This window comes from Perognathus longimembris, chromosome 7, assembly GCF_023159225.1.
Source record: "Perognathus longimembris pacificus isolate PPM17 chromosome 7, ASM2315922v1, whole genome shotgun sequence".
Classification (NCBI taxonomy): Eukaryota; Metazoa; Chordata; class Mammalia; order Rodentia; family Heteromyidae; genus Perognathus; species Perognathus longimembris.
Genome location: NC_063167.1, coordinates 42,561,633 through 42,582,693, shown reverse-complemented (window position 1 = coordinate 42,582,693; position 21,061 = coordinate 42,561,633). Strand labels below are relative to the sequence as shown.

The following is a 21,061-nucleotide window of genomic DNA, read 5'->3' as shown; positions in this document are numbered from 1 at the left end:
ATGCCAAATTACATGAATTTGCTGGGCCTCTGACCTAACTCCAGAGAACCTTTTGGTGTTGTGTACAATTAGACCCAATTTCTTCCAAGAGATCAATGATAATTCCTTTCTTAAGCCCCACCCATTATTTCCAAGCTTGAATTCCTGGGATATGCCTGCTCTTCTCCATTGCTTTGTCTTCACAGTTAAATGTCACATGGTGACGCTTTTAAATTAAAACAGTGCTGCAGATTTCCAAAATATTGCAAATATTTCAAAAAATGTAGGGGATATTTTACAATCTCGTACACGGTTCTAAAGTTGGAAAAAAGCATGTCTACACTTTTTAAAAATGTGACAGACTTTACAGGACTTTGGGGCAGTGTAGGACATGGTCATATGTGACAGGAATGTTGCGGGACCATTGTTATCAAGTAAAGAAAAACCACACTTTAGCTGCAAAACAATTGCAAAACAAAAATAAAATAAAAAACAAAGAAAGCTCCAAGATGAACTTTCTTTTTTTTTTTTTTTTTTTTTTGCCAGTCCTGGACCTTGGACTCAGGGCCTGAGCACTGTCCCTGGCTTCTTTTTGCTCAAGGCTAGCACTCTGCCACTTGAGCCACAGCACCACTTCTGGCCATTTTCTATATATGTGGTGCTGAGGAATTGAACCCAGGGCTTCATGTATATGACGTAAGCACTCTTGCCACTAGGCCATATTCCCAGCCCCAAGATGAACTTTCTATGATTATAGCATACAGCAAGACTTGACCAGGTAAGCTTTCTGTAGAAATTATTCAGCACGGAATTGTTCACTGTCCTCACAAACTGGTGTGCTAAATTGAAACCCCCTTGTACAACTGCTTTAGAGATAATTTTTTAATTTTTAAAAAATGAATTTTCTGGGCTGGGGATATGGCCTAGTGACAAGAGTGCTTGCCTCATATATATGAAGCCCTGGGTTCAATTCCTCAGCACCACATATACAGAAAATGGCCAGAAGTGGCGCTGTGGCTCAAGTGGCAGAGTGCTAGCCTTGAGCAAAAAAGAAGCCAGGGACAGTGCTCAGGCCCTGAGTTCACCGCCTAGGACTGGCCAAAAAAAAAAAAAAAAAAAGAATTTTCTTTAGTTCTATTTTCTACCCTATTTCAAATGTATTCCTATTTCCAACAACACATTTTGTCTTCCCAAATTTAAAGACTATGTTAGTGGAACAAAATAAGACATATTTGTTCTGTGGTTTAGTGTGTGCCTATCATGCCAGTGGGAAGGAGAACCATGAATCCAACTGGGGGTACCCTGGGTTACAGAGCAAGTTCAAGGCCACTTTGAACTACATAGCTAGACCCTGTCTTCAAAGGAAAGGTATAAGGTGGGGGTGGTGAGAGGTGAAAGTGAAGGAGGTTTTAATTTTCATCTAAAAATTTTAGCCAAGGGAGTCAGAAGCTTGTTCTGACTCCTTTGCAGTTCACAGCAAATCATTCAAATCAGAAATAAAGTTCTTAAATACCTTAGGTGCTTCAAGTATTAAAGATGAATTTATATCATGAATTCCTCCTGAAAGTTCAGCCTCTTCTTCATTATTGTTTGGATGTAAAATGTAACAATGTTCTTCTTTCTCATCTTCCTAAAAACACAAACCATTTTTATGGTAAAAAAAAATAATTTGACATTGATGATAATGATGGTGTGAAGATTTCACAGGTCTTTTTACATTAGATACAAATTGATACATGCCAAAGAGCAGTAGTGGGGGGAAAGAGAGAGATCTTAAGTTTCTTTCTGTGCCAATCTTGGAGCTTGAACTCAGAAGCCTGGGTACTGTCCCTGAGCTCTTTTGCTCAAGGCTAGCTCTCAACCACTTTGAGCCACAGCTCCATTTCCAACTTTGGGGTGATTAATTAGAGATACAAGTCACAAACTTTTCTGCCCAGGCTGACTTTGAATTGTGATCCTCAGATCTCAGCCTCCTGAGTAGCTAGGATTATAAGTGTCAAGCACCAGCACCCAGCTGAGAGACCTTAAGTGTAAGTATGTAACAAAATTTATACAAATTGTTCCCATAGAATGTAATGTCCTTGTATAATTTTTTTAAAGCCATACCTCAGTCAGATCTTCTCAAACTTTAAATGTTTTCCTTAAGCAAAATCACTTACCCAAGATTAGACTTTGTGTATATAACTACCAGGCACAGGCGTAAGTATTTTAATGGATTAACAAAATAAGTTTTCTTATTAATGCTATGTCACTAGTAAGAAAACAGACACAGCACTTTGCCTGGTGTATGTAATGTAACTAGTCAGTTCCATCTTGAGAATCTGAACCTGGATGTTTTCTCCAGAGCTTGTCTTCTCCATGAGCACAATACCCTCCCCTTACAGAGCAGCAAGGGGATGGCTACATGCCTGGCTCCAGAAACACAGCCACACTAACCACAAAACTAAGCAAAACCCCCCCTGTCCTGCTCAGGAGCTTTGCCAACCCTACCACCCGGGCACTGAAGACTGTAGTACTTAAAGTGGCTTCATGTGTTTTATTTAGGCTCTGGTATATTTGAGGTAAATTTGTACAAAAGGGAAGACAAGTCACATTCTAGGGTAAGATCAAATACATTATCTGAATGATAAAAATCATAAAATGTTATATATATTCACAGTTGTTCCATCACAACTGGGTTTTGGGTCACTTCATTCACATCCTTCCCCCAATTGTACCATTAAAAAAAGGATAGAGTCAGAAATCTCAGGGAGGATCCTTGCCTGGTTCTCGGCACCACTATTTACAGCTCCTGAGGAGTTCTGCTACAGGAACCCAGATGTTAAATGTTATAAATATGCTCTCCCAGAACCACTGGAGTCACAATGATAAACACAAAAAGAATTGTGTCAACGAGGCAAAATTTACTTCTGCTTCTAGAAGGTGTACCAACAGCCAAAAATGTAGCAAGCAGTCAGGCTACTCTCCCCCACTCCTGTCCCCATCCTCAATTACCATTTATCCCTCATGTAGCAGGCCCCACCCCTCTGCTCAGATGGCTGTGCTCAGGTTCACAATCTGCTCATGACTGGCTAGCTTGACTTGGGTAAAATGTATTTGTATAAGGTGACTTTTGACATAAGATCAACAGCATACAAGTAATCTTAAAATATATCTGCACCTCCCACAATTTCTTAAAAAGTCCATGGCCTGTCAAGTGCATCTAGAAAAGAAACAAAATCTTACATTTCAAAATCCTTCCTTAGCCCAGCAGTTCCTCTTTTCCCTGAGTAAGAGCCAAGCCACCAGGCCAAAGCAGAAGCTTTTAAGCCACACACGCTGACAGAAAAGACAGCTTTTCTCACATAAAGAAACTACTGAATAGTTTAAAAAGTTGGCCTTTCTCTCAATCTCTTCACTGGCCTCCTGCACGTAAGGAACCTTGAACTCATGGAGGGAGAAAAACCAAGGCAGAGTTTCTCCCCACAAAACATTCCAGAAGGCTCTCAGAGCAATGTCCCAGGTATGAGGGCTCCACAGCTCTCTCTCCACCGGAGACACCACAGAAATTCACACCCTAGGGGCTGGGGATATGGCCTAGTGGCAAGAGAGCTTGCCTCGTATACATGAGGCCCTGGGTTCGATTCCCCAGCACCACATATACAGAAAACGGCCAGAAGTGGCGCTGTGGCTCAAGTGGCAGAGTGCTAGCCTTGAGCAAAAGGAAGCCAGGGACAGTGCTCAGGTCCTGAGTCCAAGGCCCAGGACTGGCAAAAAAAAAAAAAAAAAAGAAAGAAAGAAAAAGAAATTCACACCCTGTTGGTGCTGAGCCCCATTTCTTTATGCTGCCACAGGCTTCTGAAATCTGCTTCAAGGCCAAGTCCTACAGGATACAAATGGTCTGGGATTTTCCCATGCCACCACAAGAACCCACCAAGTAAACCACCGGGGGGGGGGGGGGGGAAATCCATACCAAGTGCCTGCTACATTCTAGAATACTAAGTTGAGACCCTATAAAATATGAATCATTTTCCCCTCCTTGATTTATCTGAAAACCAAACCAAGCACCTCACAGTACCATCTGTTGACTATAACAGTACTTACACCAAATACATAGCACACCAAGCACATGATTAGCAAGGTGCTAGACTTCATTTGGAAGGATTCCACATGTCAGAGATTGATCTAATACACAGGCATTTTATTAGGTTCAACAGAGGAAGAACAAAAGAATGGGGTACTAGAATTGGAAGTGTGGCCTCGTGATTGAATATCTGCTGATGCACAAGCATTCAGTCCCAGAACCACCAATTTTAGAAAGTTAACACAAGAAGGCCACATGGAGATTTTTCAAGTGTAAATGGCTCTATGTAATACATGCTTCTACTTCTACGTATGAAAATGACTGTCTGTATCCACCCATCTAACTAACTACGCATTCATAAGATGTCAGTCATGCAGCACGTTAACAAAATTCATACAACACAACTTTAGAGTAAAGAAAAACCTCAATCCTTGTTTCTTTCTTGTCCATTCTTTTCAGGAATGAAAAGAAGTAAGTTTATGGAAGAAACATGGTATACCTTCTGGTTAAATGCTTATACAGTGTTTCTTTTTGTTTATTTGGTGGGTTGGTGGTTTGGATGGGGGAGGGTTGGTGGCTTGGGTGGTGGGGTTTTTGGTTGGTTTTGTTACTTTGTACCAGCACTGTGGCTTGAACTCAAGGTCTCTTGGCTCTCCTATAGATATTTTACTCAGGGGTGGTACTGTAACATTTGAGTCACACTTCCACTTCCCATTTTTTTGCTGAAGAGGTTGCAAAGACTTTTCTCCCAAGGCTGGCTTTAAGTCACAATCCTCGGGTCTCAGCCTCCTGGGAAGCTTGATTACAGTCATGAGCCCACCTTTATAAAATGTTCCTCAAAGTTCAAAATCTTACATAACAATTGTTTGTGACCAACTGAAAAGGACCCTTCCTGAACAGCACATCAGAATGACTACATCAGAATCTCTGAAGGCTATGGGGGGTGGGGGGGGGCTTCATTTTAACCACCTTACCTACATGATGTATCTTCATGTGTCATCTCTACCCCTGACTAGTTAGTTACATGACCGTGGAGATGAACTCAATGCTCTGTACCTTCACTGGACAATTTGGAAGAACAGGAGACTACCCTTAAAATTGCTTTTATGTTGATAGGCTTAAAATCCTGATGGACACAGAGTAAGCATTTGGCAATATTTTCAAACCAGCTGAAAATGATGGAGTATTTCTTGCATGAAATATCTTCATAGCAACAGGACTGTAAGGTGACTGTGCATCGGGAATGTCAGCTGATAGTACAACACAAGAAAACAACATCCACATGGCTTTACTATATGAGAGTCTTTTTAGGTGCTCAGGGCTGCTAGGTACATTAATGATAGTAGAAAAGCATTAATTCTCATTGCCATATGGTTAAAAAGACACGATTAACTGGATTTCAACATATGGTGCCATCTTAACATCCTTCTTGAGTGAAAGATCATATTGTAGAAACACTTATTTTAGCTGGGCGCCGGTGGCTCATGCCTGAAATCCTAGTTACTCAGGAGGCTGAGATCTGAGGATTGCCTTCAAAGCCAGCCAAGGCAGGAATATAAAGCAGGATGAAAACAGGAGTAAAGGCAGGAGCAGAGGATCCATGAGTCTAATGGTGTGCTGTGCACCTATCCAATACAATCCTCTTTAATCCTCAAACCCTACCAGGCAAACATTGTTTCTAATGCTGCAACTAAATTACATTAAGAATAATAGTCAGGTGCTGGTGGCTCACACCTGTAATCCTAGTTGCCCCGCTTAGGTGGCTGAGATCTGAGAATCGCGGTTCTAAGCCAGTCCAAGCAGACAAATCCAAGAGACTCTTATCTCCAATTAACCAGCAAGAGTCAGAAGTTGAAGGTATGACTCTAATGGCAGAGCACCAGTATTGAGTGAAAGGGTAAGCAAGGGCAAGAGGCGCTGAGTTCAAGCCCCAATAATATTGGCACAAGAAGAAAAAACAAAACAAAAGATGCTGAAGGTCAAACAGGAATTCAAGGCCAGGTGCATTTGTCTTCAAAAATCCACTTTCTTAACAATCTGCACGATGATCACTTCCTAGGGTAGGTAACAAGATCCAGCACTTACCGCCAAAGGCTTGCAGATGCCAAGGTACACAGTGCCAGGGGGCACGGCCTTCAATACTTCCACCGCATCAGCAAGCGTGGTGTTGTCTAAACAGAACTGGTTGACGGAGACGAGGCGGTCACCAGGTAAGAGTTCTCCACTTCTTTCCGCTACGCCATCTGCTACCAGGGAGCGGATTACGATCACGGATCTGGTGGGGTCTAGAGGATCCTATGAATAATACAAAGTTCTGTGAGTCAGCTCCTGGAAATGTGCAGGCTCAGGACAACCTATGCTTTAGAAAACGTGTTGCTATTTGCTTCCTGTGATCTGCATTTTAAAGACATGCTCAAGGCAACATGAAATAAAATAGCACTGTGGGACCACACAAACAGTAGCTTGAATCAACATGGGGACAGAACCTTAACACTTGCATGTCTGAGTGCTCGATGCAGGTAATTGTGTCTGTTAAACTTCTGGTGACTGACATATTGTTGGATTACAAGGGGTCTGGGAACAGCTGGGAAGGAGAAGTGTAGCTCAAGTGGTAGGTAGAAAACCAGCCTTGAGCATAAAAGCTAAGTGAAAGTATGAGGCCCTGGGTTCAAGCCCCAATTGGTGGAGGGATGGGGAGGAAGCAAGCACGCGCACGCGCGTGTGCACACACACACACACACACAGAGTCAAACTATCATTAAAACTCAATCTTAGAAAGGGGAGGGGTTTGCCTATGTTGCTCCTATTGTTAAGTCATGCACATACTGCTCCACAAAGGCAAATCTTAGCAGTTAGCTTCTATTAAGCCCTTTCTAAGAAACCAGAAAACTTGAACTGCCAACTTCTGTTAGCTGCCCTTTCCCTTCCCTCTCTCTCCCCATCACTTTATCTCCCTCCACTCTCATCCCTCCCTTCCTCCCTTCCTTCCTTCCTTCCTTCCTTCCTTCCTTCCTTCCTTCCTTCCTTCCTTCCTTCCTTCCTTCCTTCCTTCCTTCCTTCTCTTTGATCAAGGCTAGCAGTCTACCACTTTGAGCCACAGCTCCACTTCAGGTTTTCTGTGATTAATTGAAGATTAGAGTTTCATGGTCTTTCCTGCCCAGGCTGGCTTTGAGCTCCAATCCTCAGCTCTCAGCCTCCTGAGTAGCTAATATTACAGGCATGAGCCAACAGCATCCAGCTTCTCTCTCTTTTTTTTTTTTTTTTGAGGGGGGAGTGGAACTCTGGGCCTGGGCATTGTCCCTCAGCTCTTCAGCTCAAGGCTTATACTCTACCACTTCGAGCCACAGTGCCACTTCTGGTTTTCTGGTAGTTAATTGGAGGTAAGAGTCTCATGGACTTTCCTGCCCAGGCTGGTTTTGAACCCTGATCCTCATATCTTAGCCTCCTGAGTAGCTAGAACTACAGGCGTGAGCCACCAGTGCCTGGATATCTTTTCTTTTTGAAGACAAGGTTTCACTATTAGCTCAGGCTAGTCTCAAACTCATGATCCTCCTGTCTCAGCCTCTCAAGTGCTAGGTTTCTAGGCATGTACCATCATGCCTGGGTTTTGATGTTTTTTTTCTGATCCAGTGTTCTGTATCTCTTGTGTTCCAGACATCATAGCACACTTTCAAAGTTGTGCATACAATTGTAACAAAGTATATCATATTGAAGCCAACAAATACTACATAGCTACTTCTTTGAGAGGGAAGAAAAAAAAAACCTTCAGGGGCTGGGGATATGGCCTAGTGGCAAGAGTGCCTGCCTCATATGCCCTGGGTTTGATTCCCCAGCACCACATATACAGAAAATGGCCAGAAGTGGCGCTGTGGCTCAAGTGGCAGAGTGCTAGCCTTGAGCAAAAAGAAGCCAGGGACAGTGCTCAGGCCCTGAGTCCAAGCCTGACTGACCAAAAAAAAAAAAAAAAAACCAACCTTCAAACAGCCTTTCTTCCTTTAACTAACTTTGCCTTTCTCCCCTAAGTCATTTTCCTCAGTCATTTTCTTATATGCTCTAATATTTAATTCCATACATTTATGGAGAGAATTAAAGGCAAAAAGTCCAGGAAACTCACTAATAAAATATGCAGTGTTAAAGTATAATTACACCAATATTTTCAAGTAGAGGGAGCTATTGCCTAGGAAGAGAAGAGAAGGGACTGAAAGTCAGTTGGTATATCAGCGGGCAATCAGCGCAGGAATATAAAAGAGCTGTCTATTCTGTCACCAGTAACCATGAATCACAACACACTTTCCATGCTGAAATATGAAACCATTACATTTTAAGTCTGACACACTAATAAATAAGCTGTACAATTATGTCCTTCATTTAGGATGTCAGTTTTTGATGAAAGGCTTTTTTATTGGGGAGGAAGGCAAACTACATTATAGCTCACTCCTCTCATGAAACACATGGAAAGGAACTAGCATTACTTTGTATGAATAATTACCAAAGTTTCTCAGAGAAAAATTGCAACACTATAATATACCAAAGGCAAATAAATGATTTGCTTGTGCTAGCTGTGAGCAATCTCCAGTTTCACAGAACACTGAATTAAAATATACTATTTTAAACCCAAATAGATGAATACATTTCCAAACTGTACCCAATATACACTGAAGTATAGTTACCTATACTTTTCAAAATACACTTGAAAATGTACATTTTCAACTGAAATGATCATTAGAAACAACAGAACTCTAGGATTAAGATGATTCACCAGGAAATAATGGAACTAGATCTACTCTAGAGAGATGAACAGATTTTATTTACTATAGAAAAGTCTCGGTGAGAACTATTTACACAAAGCATGGTGTTTTATGGGCCTCAAACTATATATAGGCATATTTGCTTATTAAAATTTATTTAGTTCTAGACTCCTAATTACTCTAAATGTTAAAGCTAATATACCATCCCTTTTCCTGGGGGAGAGAACCCAAGACAGCTTCTTTGTCATCTAAAGGAAAGAAAAAAAATATTTCATGCATCTCTGAAGAGGCTCCATTATTTATAATGGCGATTGCATTTCCTATGATGACCTTTCTGACTGAGATTTCTCACACAGCTGTACCAAGTCCTATATGAGCAGGGCATTTTCTCTCCTGACCATCACCGGTAGAGGCTGCCTTAGGGAAAATAGCACCTCCTACATCCTACCCGGATGGCTGCTATTCTGGAGGCCTTGCTGCATGCGCAATGCTCTAACACTAACCTGAATCAGCTGCTTCTTGTTAGAAAGGTCCATTTTCTGAAAATACAATCCAATGTATTGCAGGCATGGTGTACGGAACAAAATGTCATGAAGATATTTCTCAAGACTCCCTGCCCAAACTTGAGTCTCTGCAAGTGAATCTTTAAAGTCCTTTTCCTATTAGATCACCTGTTATCACAAGCTGAAAATCTCTCATTTTTCTCCTTTTGGTAAGAAACATTAACATTGTGTTAAAGATTCAAACATTGCTTTACACTACATTGCCAATAGAGGGCACTAAAGCCCAATCACAGAATGTGAGACATACCTTACGCATCCATCTCTTCCCAAGGAACTTTTTCCCTCTGTATCCAAAAGCTCTAGCAGTATCCCATGTTTGCTTCTTAGGGAAGAATTTGCAACTTGTGAAAGATGCTCTCTACAGCTAATCAAAATATTATTATCAAACTTCTCTAATCAATAAGGATCAAGAAACCTTAATCATATACCACACCAGAAGACAGAAGAGGAGAGAAAAAAGAAAATTAAACAACCAAAACACATGGTTGGTTACTACCAGAGCTAGGATTTAGACCAGCGAGTTAAATTCCATCCACCAAGCAACACTACCTCTCTGCTTCCCAATACATTTTTGCTAAATGAATATAGGGTGAAAGAATTCCAACACACATCACCTCTCTGTCTAAACTGTGTGCTTTAAATCCTAAAGACCTAGGTTTCAGAGCCTAGAAGGTGAAAGTATATCATGGGCTTCTTTGCCAATTTTAATTTATACTACTTTCTGGAGAGTCCATCCATTTGGTGAGCACAAGGACACCTTTATATGAACAGATGCAAACATGTGACAATCATTATGCCCAAATGGATGCAATTCAAAGTTTCTGAAGTGTCTATAAAATGAATATTTGTGTCTGTTCCCAGAGATCAAAGAGAGAACAGATTTCCCATAAACTCAGTCAGAGTGCAAGGGCGTTGCTTGTGGCAGGACAGTGATGCCACTAAAATGTGGGTTCTCTCAACCACACACATCAACTACATGTGCAGAGTTTTAACCATGACTGCTCCAACATGTAAGACAAGAAATGCAAGCAAGCAATGCAGATAAAGTCACTGGAAAAGCACGGAACAGAGACTACCCAGCAGAATGGACAAGAGAGAGACCCCAGTCTACTTCATACAAAAATCTGTCTACAAATCCTTTACCTTTGATATATTTGGCACTTATTATCAACTGACTATATGAAGATAAGAAGTTGGCCCAAGTCAGCATGTGAGAAGAAATATGGTTAATTCCTATGTCTTACTTGTAAAGCATCGAAGCTTCATGCCATGTGGTTTAGTAGCTCAATGCACCAGCATACCTGCTCTGCAGCTGTGGCACAAAGCGCTTCACCAACAAGGAAATTATCCCAGGCAGATATGGCAAAGCCATGTCAATCAACTCTGATACAGAAAGTGCTCCACAAATGGAAAGAAATGACCTACCAGCCAGTGAACTGAGGTCATGGCACATTTACAACAAAATCAGGCTCAAAGCTTCAGCCCATGACTACTGCCTTACTGCCTGCCTGCCTGCCTGCCTGCCTGCCTGCCTGCCTGCCTGCCTCCCTCCCTCCCTCCCTTCCTCCCTCCCTTTCTCCTTCACTTTCTCTCTTTTCTTTCTTAAGGTGCCAGGACTTGGGGTAAACTTAGGGCCTCAAGCTCTCTGGCCTTTTTGCTTAAAACTTCTGCTCTACCACTTGAGCCATACCTCTTCCACTTTCAGCTTTTTTGCCAGTTCACAGAAAAAAGTCTCTTATACTTTACTGCCCAGATTAGTCCAAACCACAATCCTCAGCTCGCAGCCTCCTGAGTAGCTAACATTACAGGCATGAGACACCAACACCTAACTCTTTTTAAACAAACCTAAAGCCATCTTTTTCCTCCATTGTTACTGTTTTCAGAGATCAACAAAAACATGTTAGGGGCTATTTGCTGAATTTGAAAAACACTTGACTAGTGCCGGTTTAAGATAGTGCCTGTAATTAAATATTTCAAAAGAGCTTCTTCTGATTTGATCAATAAGCTAAGCAGTTACTTTTAGGAACAACAAATAAATTTATAGTGAATGTAATAAATTCTAATGAATAACAAGCAAATTCTTAACTAGATTCTAAACCCATTAACTTGCTTTATAATAGAGTAAAGCATTGCACTAATCACACCAATTACAACACCATCATGATATTCAAAGAATGTGCACACAGAATACAATTCAGTGCACTCAAAGTAGAGGGTACTGATAGGGCCTCTCCTTCCTTGTGTTATTGCTTCCACTGGGTAGGAAAAATAGGTTTCTCCACACATCACACATAGAACTCAATAGTCCCTGTGTAGTACAAAAAGCACAACACATGAGGCAATTAAAAATGCAATAGAAGAGAAGCCTATAATTTTAAGCTCACATATCATTTTATTCTGTATATCTTAATACTTTAAAAATCTATTTTGAGCTGGGCATGAGTGGCTCATGCCTGTAATCCTACCTACTCTGGAGGCTGAGATCTGAGGATCACAGTTCAAAGCCAGCCTGGGTAGAAAAGCCCATGAGATTGTCCAGTTAACCACAAAAAAGCCAGAAGTAGAGATGTGGCTCAAATGATATAGTGCCCAGTTTTAGCAAAAAAGCTAAAGGAAAGCACAAGGCCCATAGTTCAATCCCCAGTATTGCTTCCTCCCCCCCAAAGACCCCCAAACAGTAGTCTTGGGGGTTTTGTTACATCATTTACAGATCAACTAATAATCCATGATATATAGCACATGATGTGCAGAATAAAGTTTGATAACTTTAGATTACAGAGGAAAAGCCCAAAGAGTCCAATCTCCCAGGAAACTCCAGACACAGCATTCACAGTTTATATTCTGGCAGCATAAAATCACTACATCTCTGCAGAGCTCTGTCCAGGTGGAAAGATTGAAAGTAAAGGATTATACACTTCAAGGATAATAAAAAGCAAAGGCTAGAAAATGGCTCAACTGGTATAGTGGCTGCCTATCAAGCATGAGGCCATGCAAACCCTGGTACCACAAGAAAAAGAAAGGAAGGGGGGAAGCTAACAAGAAGCAAATCTTTAGAACTGCATTAAGTATGTCTCCCCAGAAAGACAAATAACCAGAAATATCCACCATCTTCAGTTAAGGTACAATTAGGGTCCATCCTTTGGCCCTCTGGAGCTCAGCTCTACCATGTCCTAAACCTAACTAGGGGGTTGTGAGCAAATGCTTAACCTCTCAGTACTAGTTTCCTCCTCCAGGCATGAGGATAAGCACAGAACCAATCCCCCAACTGTATGAAAGATGAAATCAGATAAAGTGCCTCAACAACAACACAGGAAGCAGAACATAAATGTTGATGTCTGTTAACATACTGCCATGTCTAAATCAATAATTAGAACATGTCAGGCACTAGTGGCTCACACCTGTAATCCTAGCTACTCAGGAGGCTGACATCTGAGGATCACAGTTTAAAGCAGGCCCGGGCAGAAAAGTTCCTGAGGCTCTTGTCCTCAATTAACTACCAAAAGACAGAAGTGGAGCTGTGGCTCAAAGTGGTGCAGAACTAGCCTTGAGCACTAAAGTTCAGGGATAGTGCCCAAGCTATGAGTTCAAGCTCCAGGATGAGCACTAAAATAGATAGATAGGTAGATAGGTAGGTAGGTGGGTGGGTGGGTGGGTGGGTAGACAGACAGACAGACATAATTAGAACATAAGGCTTCTCAATGAATTTTTCACTAAAGGAATAAAATTTAGAAATTGAGAATTAGTTACTGAAGAGTAAGAAATAAAATCAGCAGTAACATCAATTCGAGTCACTGCTGTTTCTGGAAGGTCACTTGCTGCCTGTCCACACAGCAGTCCTCAATTCCTTGTGAGGCCTCTAGCGTCTGAGAAATAGTATTGTTAGATTCTTATTCCTATCGCTGCTGCAGCCATAATGGACGGCACAGAGTGAGACCCAGTCCTGTTTGCTTTATTATAACTTAACCTTATGTAACTGCTCTCTCCTGCTAATTGAATTTAAAGGCTATCCACAAAAACAAGGACTTTGTTCACTGGAGATCTCCCAGACCTATGCTATAACTGGCATAGGAAATTCTCAATGAGCATACATCAAATGTAACATCTATAAAGGGAGCATATTTTCTCACCAATCTAGTCTCTATACCAGCTTGTATTAAATGAACAAAAACGTCTTTTGAGGAGAATAAATGACAAGATATATCATACCTGTGCCGAGCCTGTATTTTAAAATGTTACCTATCATCATTTTTTCAGTATAAAAATTATTTTGTGTAGAGAATAATATAGGCATTTATGTGTCATTTTACTTAGACTTCATAACTTTATAATAGTAATATGATTTTTATTTTAGAGATTAATATTATAGCAAACTGAAAAAAAAAAAGAAAAAACTAACAAGTTTGCTAGGTGCCAGTGGCTCATGCCTGTAATCCTAGCTACTTAGGAAGCTGAGAGCTAAGTATTGCCATTTGAAACCAACCCACGCAAATTCAAGAGACCACAGCTCAAAGCTATTCCTGAGCACAAAAGTCTGCGAGACACTTATCTCCAATGGAAAAAAAACTGGAAGTGGAGGTGAGGCTCAAGAGGGAGAGTATGAGCTTTGAACAAAAAGACTAAGGCCCAGGGAGGGAATTGGGGTAGGGGTGGGGGATGGGAAAAAATGAGGGAGGAGATAACAAGTTTGATAAGAAACATACTCACTGCCATATGTATGAAACTGTAACCCTCTGTATATTACTCTGACAATCAATCAATCAATTAAAAATTAAAAAGACTTAAGGCCCTGAGTTCAAGCCCCAGTACTGGCATGCTTCCACACACATGTACACACAGATGCACAAATGAACACACACAGAGGAAAAGGGAAAAGAAAAGCAAAGAGAAAAGGAAGGGAAAGGGAAATGGGAAGGGAAGTAAAAGGAAAAGATTTAAAATAAAGAAACCCTATGAGAAAGTATCATTCAGCTGACAAGCACTAGTTGCCTACCCACTGTTCTGTTTTTCCCCCATTGGATACAATAAGAATTTTTGCCAAATTCATATTGCAAAGGCATGAAATTCCCACAAAGTTCAGCACCAAGCCTGACTTCAGATCTGTGAGGCCTCCTGCTAACTTCATGCCCTTGCAGCGGCCTCGCCAAGGCAAGCTTTTGATCTGTACTATCTGGATTTCAAGCTGATATACACACAGCCTCTTTGATCTCTTATTAAGCGGCCTCGGGTCTCCTGATGCCTTTCGTCTTGCTGCACGGAGGTCTTTGGAAGTCAGCCGCCATCCCAAACACCTGACAAAGTCCACGCACCAGGCATGGGCTCCCTTCATTCACCCACTTTGCAGGCTTGAAAAGCAATATTTAAGCCCAGAGAGAATTTCCCCAGTAGCCACAATCAATCCACTCTATGAACACACCACTAAGAATTATTTTCCAAATGAAGCAGCTTAAAATGATTTAAAAGATACAGAACGTTCCCATAGCAGGAAAGCAAGCAAATCCTCTGTGAAAAGAAATCTTCAGCCCAGTTGGCACCGGAGCTTACAAGACTTTGATGTTAATAAAAATAAATGTGGATAGGTGTCAGGAATAGGCAAAGTGTAGTCTTTATCAGCTCTCCTAGGTCCTGTTAAGCAAAAATGACCTTACAGTGCGGCTGTGTGGTTGTGCAGTGGCAAGCTACATAATAGATATACAAGGACATGAACACTACTGTTAAGTACAAGTTCACTGCACTTTGCTTACTGGGTGTAACAGACCCACTGAGTTCTTTTTTAAAAGCCTACAAACAGTGCCGGTGACTCATGCCTAAAATCCTCGCTCATCAGGAGGCTGACATCTGAGAATCACAGTTTGAAGCCAGCTGGGGCAGGAAAACCCATTATACTCTGATCGCCAATTAACTACCAAAAAGCCAGAAGCGGAACTGCGGCTCAAGGGGCAGTGCACCAGACCTTGAGTGAAACAAAACTAATCAGTAGTGTGAGGCCCTGATCTCAAGCCCCAGTACTGGCCCCCAAATAAACAAATGTGTCTACAAAAAGAACCAAATACTAAAGGCCACATTGTAAGATTTCTAAAAGGAAACTAACTTGCAATATATGATTACCCTGTTTATTCTATTCCAGGAAAATATGTTTTATGCTTGACTTTTTAAGGTGACTGTTCTATGTACAGCTGTGTAGTAAAATTATGTCACAATCAATCAAATTCTGCATTCTGGGTTCTGTCCATTCACTCATCAGTTGAGATGAATATAAACTCACTGGACTTCTATAAGCTACTGACCCTTGCCAATGGATAGCAATATTTACTCAAAATCTCCAGTCTTGACAAAAATTAAGTCCTACTTCCGCCTTCCCAAAGCTCAATTTCCTGAAATATAACATTAAAAGTGGTGGAAGAAATAAGAATAGACTTCTGGACATAATATCAAAATGTGAATATAAATATTTTATAACCTCTTAGCTACATAGCCCACTAAATTAATTACTGCATATATAAAGGTGAAGTTGACAGTTACATATTGGTATCACTTAATCTGTCCATATCATGGAAAACCATTAGTAAATTCATGAATTACACACTTGCTTACTCTATTTTTTCCAAGAGAATTATCTGAATGACAACATAAGAAAGCATCCATTTTAAGTGATCTAAATATGTGTCTCACAGTTACAATCAAGAAATTCAGTAAAATGTACTAAAATTTGTAAGATATATGCTTTTCTGATCAGTAATTCCACTTCTAGAAATTTATCACCAGATTTATTGCCACTGTTTTACAAAAATATATGACAAAGATCCACTATAGCCTCATTTAAAATATATACCAATTGGGTACAGGAGGCCGATTAAACACATTATTGTACATCAGCAATAAAATATGATGCAGCTATTAAAAGAACCAAGTAGCTCTATAAATACTGAAATGAAAGAAGAGATAGCAGAGAATAAAAGCAAAGTGGTTAAAGTGTGTATTTATGTGTCAAAAACTAAAACATTACAAAACAACAACAAGGGCTGGGAATATGGCCTAGTGGCAAGAGTGCTTGCCTCCTACACATGAAGCTCTTGGTTCGATTCCCCAGCACCACATATATGGAAAACGGCCAGAAGGGGCGCTGTGGCTCAGGTGGCAGAGTGCTAGCCTTGAGCAGGAAGAAGCCAGGGATGGTGCTCAGGCCCTGAGTCCAAGGCCCAGGACTGGCCAAAAAAAAACAACAAAAACAAAACAACAACAAACCACTGCTTATCTAACTATGCATGTTTAAAGTATTTCTGGGTGGAGAGATGGGTACAAAAACCATTTTTATTTTTTCTAAACAAAAGAAGGTAAATTTGTCATTAGGTGCTTTTATGTACCTTTGAACTTTTATATATGTATTACCAACTTCTAAATATCATTAGCAAGCCAGGCAGATTACAGGCTCAAATGTGTAACCCTATGTACTTAGGAAGTAACAATCAGAGGATCATGGTTCAAGACCAACCCAGGTAGAAAAGTTCAAAAGAGTCCATCTCAACGAATGGCTGGATGTTGTGGTGCATGCCAAATGTCCCAGACAAAGCTCAAGTACAGTGCCTGGGTGCAGTAGTGTACCCTTATCATCCAACCTCCAAAAGGAGCTAGAGGTTTGCCTCAAGTGGCAGAGTGCTTGCCTAAAAAGAGAAATGACACAATGCCTTCATAGAACTTTTTCTTTTTGTGCCCCATCATAGGGCTTGAACTCAGGACCTGGGTGTTGTCCCTGAGGTTTTTGCTCAAGGCTAGCTCTCTACCATTTGAGCCACAGCACCACTTCTGTCTTTATTTGGTGGTTAATTAGAGGTTAGAGTGTCACAGACTTTACTTTCTTGCTGGGCTGGCTTTGAACCCTAATCATCAGATCTCAGCCTCTTGAGTAGCTAGCATTAGAAGTTTGAGCCATTAGCACTCAGCTTCACTACTTATTTTAAATGAATCCTCATTTGCCTTTAGGCTTTCAAACAACTTTAAAGCATCACTAACAGTATTTATATGCTAGTCATTTCTCAATAACTATGCTATCGTGCTTTCTCTTTTTACCTCCTTCAGTGTCTGAGACAAATGCAAAATCTTGCAAAAATACCTGTTTTGGCAAAAGCTGAGTCTGTACATGAGGGAAAGAAATGAAGAACAAAAATGTAGGAGGAAAGAGAATTATTGGTTAATAAATTTTACCTTCTAAATCACTGCAATTCAAAAGTACCAAGGTTGGCAATATCATGGCTAATGTTCAAAAATTGGCTAATGTCAAACATTTCTAGTGAATTATAATCATGTGGGGTTATTCAAAGTTCAACATAAATCAAAACACCAGAAAATATCCACTTGCCATGTTTAATTTATAAGGTCAACTGAAGGTAAAAATCCACATAGTTTAAAAGTTTTTCAATGTTTCTGGTAGAAATTTAAGGAACTACCGACTCCTCAAACTACCTAATAATTGCTTCATTATTGAGCATTAATCTACAACAAATTACACTAGTTTAGGATTCTTAAATTTGCAATTATTTTCTTCTAAAGCAATAAGTAAGTACTAGCTCTTACACAATGCATCTGATCACACTATACTAATTAATTTTTAATACTTACTAAACTTTCACATAAACACTAAAAATGAGAATATTACTTAGCAGCTTAGCCTGTAAGATATGAAACTTTCCCAAGCTGGAAAAACAGGGCCATCTCTTGTAATAAATTCCATATAGGGATGTTCTATAATAAAACGCACATGGAAGGATTACTCATAAAGAAAGGAGTAATATAGCAATATGGGGCTCCACTGCTTGAGTCCAAATACACCTTCTATCATATGCAACTAGTATGAACTTATATTAGTGACTTAATTTCTTTGCATCTGTTTTCACACTTCTAAAATGAGGATAAGAATAGTGCCTATAGCCAGGCACCAGTGGCTTATACCTATAACCCTAGCTACTCAGGAGGCTGATATATGAGGACTATGGTTTGAAGCCAGCTCAGGAAGATCAATCCTAAAGACTAATTTCTAATTAGCCAGCAAAAGCCTGAAGTAGAGGTATGGTTCAAGTACACATAGCATGAAGCCATGAGTTCAAGTCCCAGTATCAGCACATAAATGAATGATTAAATAAATGAGTGAATGAATAAAAATAGTGTCTACTTCATATGGGCCTCATGAGGACATGTACCAACAGATGGAAAGCAATGAGAACAGGGCCTAACACATAATAAACACTTAACGAACATTATTTATCATTATTGTGTCTTTTCCTATTACTGGTATTATTACTACTGTAAATAATAATATTCCACAGAGATAATAACCCAAGAAAGGCATTACAAGTAAGTACTAGAGAAGTAAAACAAATATAACTCAGGTAAAATATAGGAAGCACAAATAGGACCTAAAAAGAAATCATGCCACATGCTGGTGGCTCATGCCTGTCATTCTAGCTACTCAGGAGGCTGAGATCTCTGAGGACTGCAGTTCAAAGCTAGTCCAAGTAGGAAAATCTGAGATTCTTATTTCCAAGTAACCAGCCAAAAACTGGAAGTAGAGCTATGGTTCAAAGTGGTAAAAGTGCTATCCTTGTGCAAAAAAGCAAAAAAGCTCAGGGACAGCACCTAGGCCTTGAGTTGAAGCCCCATAACAAAACAAACAACTTATAGCCAAATTTCTGAAGAGCTTTGTTGCTTAGGAATAAATAGCCAAACTATCATATTCATGTTCTTGACAAGTTACACACAGTATTGTTTTCCACAGCCCAGTCCTACAGGGCTCAAAGTTACAAAGATGCCAGTAAATTCTGTAACAGGACACATACACACAGGGCAGGATTTTGTAGGAACACATATAGCCTGCATTTTATGTGCTGCCCGCTCTGTTGTTTTCTATCCTTTCCCCATGTTCCCATCTTGTTTCCAATGCCTTCCATGGAAATGAATGCCCATGCTTTATTCTTTGGTCATGTGACTGACTTCTAGAACTCTGTATCAGATCAAGCATTTTTTTTTTTCAGGGAGAAGAGCTTACTGCTCTGCTCCACTCAGCTCCACATCTCAACTTGCAGCCTGCCTAAACAGCTGCCAAGCCATCATTCCACAATCCAGCTCAGCATCCTGTATCTGCACACCCACATTCTCCCCAAGTTCAGCCTCATGTATGTCACAGGCAAACTTCAGGGCAATAAACCACAAGACTGCTTCTCAAGACTTGGTGAGCTACACCTCACTTCCAGTTTTTTTGCTGGTTAACTGCAGATAAGAATGTCAAGGGTTTTTCTGCCCAAGCTAGCTTTGAACTGGGATCCTCAGATCTGAGTAGCTAGGATAATAGGTATGAGCTACCGGCCCCTGGCTTAAAAAATCCAATGTCTTCATTGCCTGCTAATGTAGGTTCCATACACCTACTCTTCCTCTCTAGTGCTTTCTTCCTATGGCTGAAATGTTTTCATAGTACCTTTTCTTTATGTTTTTAAAGCCTAAGTTATTTTATTTATATATGAAGTTGCTGGAATTCAGACATAATTGACAGCTTTTTTATACTGCAGGGCTGGGAATCGAACCCAGGTCCCTGAACATGCTAGGGAAGCACTCCACCACAGAACTCCTTATTCTAAATATGCTGAGCTTGGCAGACAGGAATCTGCCTTGGCCCTACTCAGTCACCTAATAAATCCACAGAGGATGCTCTGAATGCATTAATAGCCAGGAGTGTGGCCTTTTGTGACTTTTGCTGAACCTTTGCTTAGCCTTGCAAAAAAAAAACCAACACATTTTTGAACTTCAGAATTTATTGCCTAATTACACAATACATGGTATAATCACTTAATTAACCTACCCCCAAACCAAATTTCAAGTTGTGACCACCTGTCAGCTAAATGTCAGCATAGGAAAGAATTTTATAGAGCACTAATTAATGGTATAGAATTGCACTGTTGAGTGTGCTGAAGATTTTTAAAAATATCCATCTTAGGAATGTTTTCTTCTTGCCATGTGTAGCTCCACTGAGTCCTTTCACCTGAATCAAAATAGCATTTAGGAAATGGAGTACGTTTCCACCATTTCTCTTGGAGAAATACAAAGGCAAAGGAGCACATGGTACTTTATTGAAGCAAGATTGACTATGCACAGTTTAGCAGAATTGAATGTTGGCATGTGCATAAAGGACTAGAAGGAAGATGAGGAAAAAAAGAAAACTCCAGACTTTTAAAAATAAAATCCTAAAGAGCAAGTTAGAATGCATACCTATGCAATGAAGAAAAAAAATCCACATTAAAACTGACTATAACACAGGAGGCAGCAATCCAGAGGACTGTAGTTTTAAGCTGGTCTAGAAAATATGTTAGTAAGACCCCATCTCAGCCAACAGGTGAACTGGTGCACACCTATAACCTCAGCTACAGGGGAGACATCACAGTCTGCTGCCAGTTCAGGACAATATGTGAGACCATACTGAAAAAAAGTATTGCGGCACCTGCCTAGTGAGCTTGAGATCCCGAGTTCAAATCCCAGTACTACCAAAATTGACTGTAGATTTTTTTTTAAAGTATAAAGCTCAGAACTGATAAGAGGGAAGGTTTTATCACTTAATAGTTAAACTGCTAAGGACTAAGTTTTTCTATCCTTGACTAAAGTTTTATTCTTTTTTTTTTTTTTGCCAGTCCTGGGGCTTGGACTCAAGGCCTGAGCACTGTCCCTGGCTT

General features: G+C 40.4%; 1 protein-coding gene across 6 annotated transcripts in view; it reads right to left on the bottom strand.

The window, feature by feature from the left end:
• Positions 1–21,061, bottom strand: part of Patj (PATJ crumbs cell polarity complex component) — a 304,043-nt gene that overhangs the window by 208,444 nt on the left and 74,538 nt on the right. For all 6 annotated transcript variants that reach the window (XM_048351444.1, XM_048351442.1, XM_048351445.1 and 3 more), the window contains 2 exons: positions 6,128–6,337; positions 1,493–1,609 (listed from right to left, as the gene is read on the bottom strand). In XM_048351444.1, the coding sequence (XP_048207401.1) occupies positions 1,493–1,609; positions 6,128–6,337 (327 nt within the window). The remainder of the gene's footprint in view (positions 1–1,492; positions 1,610–6,127; positions 6,338–21,061) is intronic.